The 3,363-nt window shown below is 29.1% G+C and overlaps 1 protein-coding gene across 1 annotated transcript in view; it reads right to left on the bottom strand.

Annotated features, from left to right (window-relative positions):
• Positions 1-3,363, bottom strand: part of LOC106792398 — a 42,283-nt gene that overhangs the window by 5,038 nt on the left and 33,882 nt on the right. Inside the window, exon 3 of the mRNA XM_014758805.1 lies at positions 909-1,052. Coding sequence (XP_014614291.1) covers positions 909-1,052 — 144 coding nt within the window. The remainder of the gene's footprint in view (positions 1-908; positions 1,053-3,363) is intronic.

The following is a 3,363-nucleotide window of genomic DNA, read 5'->3' as shown; positions in this document are numbered from 1 at the left end:
AGCCTTTTTTTTTTTTTTTTTTTTTTGTTTTTTTTGTATACATCCTTTTTATTTTACCCCCCTTAACACATTGACACACCTTTTACCGTATACGAAATCGACATTTAAATCTATCGATAGAATAGATTCTTCCCTTTCCTTCTTCCTTTTTTCTTTTTTTCTTTTCCTTTTTAATCCAATCTCAGTTTCCCATCTAACGAGTTTCTTACTTTCACACTTTGATATTCAAATGAACAGGCTTAGTCAATTATACGTTTAATTACTATATAACATAAATCGATATAATACGCGAGACGATGTATTTTAGAAAAATTGATATACCAACTCGATCGAAATGATAAAAGGGCCGGTTATTGTAAAATATGTTCAATATTAATCGTGTAAAGTAATTATCTTGAAAAAATGTTTCTTTTTTTCTTTTCTTTTCCTTCTTCTTATTTTCTATCATTTTATCGATGAATTATTAATATTAACTTGTAAGATAAATTAAAATAAAAGATATTTTCTAAGTAATCAAGTTACTTACGAGTCATCCTATATAACAGGGATGTTTAAAACGTACGTACTCTCTCAACGTTTGGATAGTTACATGTAATAGCTCTATCAAGAAATATTATACCTATACATATATATTTATATACACACACACACACACATATATATATATATATATTTATTTATAGTATAGACGAGAATATTATAGGTAAGAAAATTTAATTCCTCGATAAAAAGAGAAAAACTTTTCTCTTTTCTTCATGCATTGGTGGTAATCGTTGAGAAGGGTTGAGAAAGAAGGGGGGAATATGAGGGGAGGGAATAGGGGGAGAGTTTATGGCATAATCGGTCTCTCCCACCGTAGGAGGATTAATTTGCGAGTGTCGCCTGTTAATAAATCACGTTGGACTTACCCATCTTCGAATGTGTTAGTGTATAAGCCCTTAGTGGCTTTGCAAGTAGAAAAGCCGGCACACCGGCTCGTACCAAAGCACCGACTCTTCTGTATACACGTGCACTTCCGGTACCGCTGTTGTTTGACACGACCGAAAACCATCCTGCAATTGTAAACGTCACAAATTGTTATTTTTCTATTTTTTTTTTTCATTATTATTATTATTATTTTGTTCCGTGAATATTAATTGGTTTCATTTTCCTTACACACAATGAAAGATCCTTTTTATGTTTTTTGTTTTGTTTCTGTCTCATACTTTACGAAAATAATTATTTTTTAAATAAATAAAATAATTAAATTAATTTATTATTTTTGTTTATTGTCAAAATAATATTCTATTTTCAAATAATTTTTTTTTTTTTTTTTTTTTTTCATAGATCACCGAAGTAATTTGTAGAAACATTAATATTATATTATTATCTTAATTTATAATCCGTTCGTTATTATTGACAATCTTTTTAAGATAAATATATTATATATAAATGGTATGTATACGTAATTATTCATTAAAAATAATCTTATATAATAAATTCGTTACCGAGACCTTCAACTAAAGAGAGTAAGTATCATTTTTATAATCTTAAAAGATATCACAAATACTTAAGTAAGTATAAGATAAAATGTTTATTAAGGTAAATCGTTGGACAAGTTGTCAGATAGGAGATAATTTGTATTATCTAGAAACTATAAGATATTATTTAGATATACTTGATCTAATAAACCTATAATTACTATAAGATCAAATCTCGTTTGATTCTCAAAGAAAGTTAAGAAACTAACATACATACACAAATACACATATACACATATATAAAAAAGTAAGTACTTAGATACTTCACTTGAGTATGAGCTTCTAAACGTGAAAACGCGTTCCGGTTTTAAATGCCTTTACTTTCAACGATATAGAAATAAAAATATAAATCAAAAAGAAACAACAACCTAGTAGTAGTAGTAATAGTAGTAGTAGTAGTAGTAGTGGTATCATAAAGTAAACGTGATTCGCGAGGGAGACCATTAAATTCGTGCGACTTGTGTCAGTTAAATGGCGACTAATAATTCTTTTTGCGAAATAACAATGTTAATTCGACCCACTTTTCGTGGTAATAATAATAATAATGATAATTGGTGGTAAGAGAATTTCGGTGTCGTATTCTTTCTTTTTATAGATTCGTTTAATTTTAACAAGCAAGTTCGAAGACATTTTATAAATATAACAAACAAGTTTTAAAATGAATAATGATAAACAAAGCTCACACATACTTTAATAAATAAATTCCACAAATAGGTTAATCCGTATGTGAATTTTAATCTTTCATTTAAATCATTGGATTCCTTGCAATTCTTACTGACTGCAACTATAATAACAAATTTATTTTGTAAACATACCACCCCCCCAACCCAGTCCAACCCCTTCTCGTCTTTTCATTTCTTTTTTCAAGGGCTCACATTTTAACGTGCACAGGTGTAGGTGTACGTGAACCCTTCATTCACATTTCTTTCTTTTTTTTCATTTACATTATTTTGTATTCTTTTATTATCTCTAGTTGCATTTTTCTTTTTTGATTTTATTTTTCGTTTACGTTTCTCTTTCACGAAACTTTCTTTTTTTTTTCAACGTTAAGAAGGATATTAAATTAATAATTTATCTTCGATATACGTAAGCGTGGACGTGCTACTCGTATGATATAATTTACGGTCGAATGTAAACATCCAACTCGCGTTATCCTTCACTTTACTTCTCTCTTTCTCTTTCTTTCTTTTTATATTTCTTATGGTAGTATTTGTACAATGGGGGGACGGGCGTATAAATCGCACGAATCGATTTGCGTGAGTCCTTACATCGTATTTCCGCCGGGCCCTTTTTATTCTCCGTCTTCTTCTTTGTGTATCTTTAGATTTTATTTTTCAAATTGATTTACAACGACACGCGTCCAACTAAATACCTCGTACTCGGACGTTTTCTTTACGATTATATTATACCTTCCCTTCCCCCTCTTCTCCCCGAACCCCCACCCCCCTAGTCCCCTTCATTCTCTGTATTTTTTTATCGCAAAACAAACCCAAAGTGTAATCCCTTTAACGCAAATCCCTCCCGTGGTTATTTCCAAGAACGAAAGGCCGATCATTTTTATCCTCGTTCTGTGTGTGCTTTTTTTATTTATTTGTTTGTTTTATTTACATTAATATTTTATATTTGTTTATTCAAACATTTACGGGAATTAACCCCATTTGTTACATAACCCAGAATAAATATTGAAAGATAAAGATAATATTAATATAAATTAATTAATTTAAATATAAAAAAAAAAAGAATATACATACGAAATTAATGGAGATTTAAAAAAAAAAAAATGGACAATAAGTGGTAGCAATAAAAAAGATTAAAGAGAAAAAAAAAAGGAAAAAAGGAAAAA

This window comes from Polistes canadensis, unplaced genomic scaffold (genome assembly GCF_001313835.1).
Source record: "Polistes canadensis isolate GaletaPanama2010 unplaced genomic scaffold, ASM131383v1 scaffold_421, whole genome shotgun sequence".
NCBI classification, from domain to species: domain Eukaryota; kingdom Metazoa; phylum Arthropoda; class Insecta; order Hymenoptera; family Vespidae; genus Polistes; species Polistes canadensis.
Note: the sequence above shows the minus strand (reverse complement) of the source record. Positions and strands in the feature narration are given on the sequence as shown.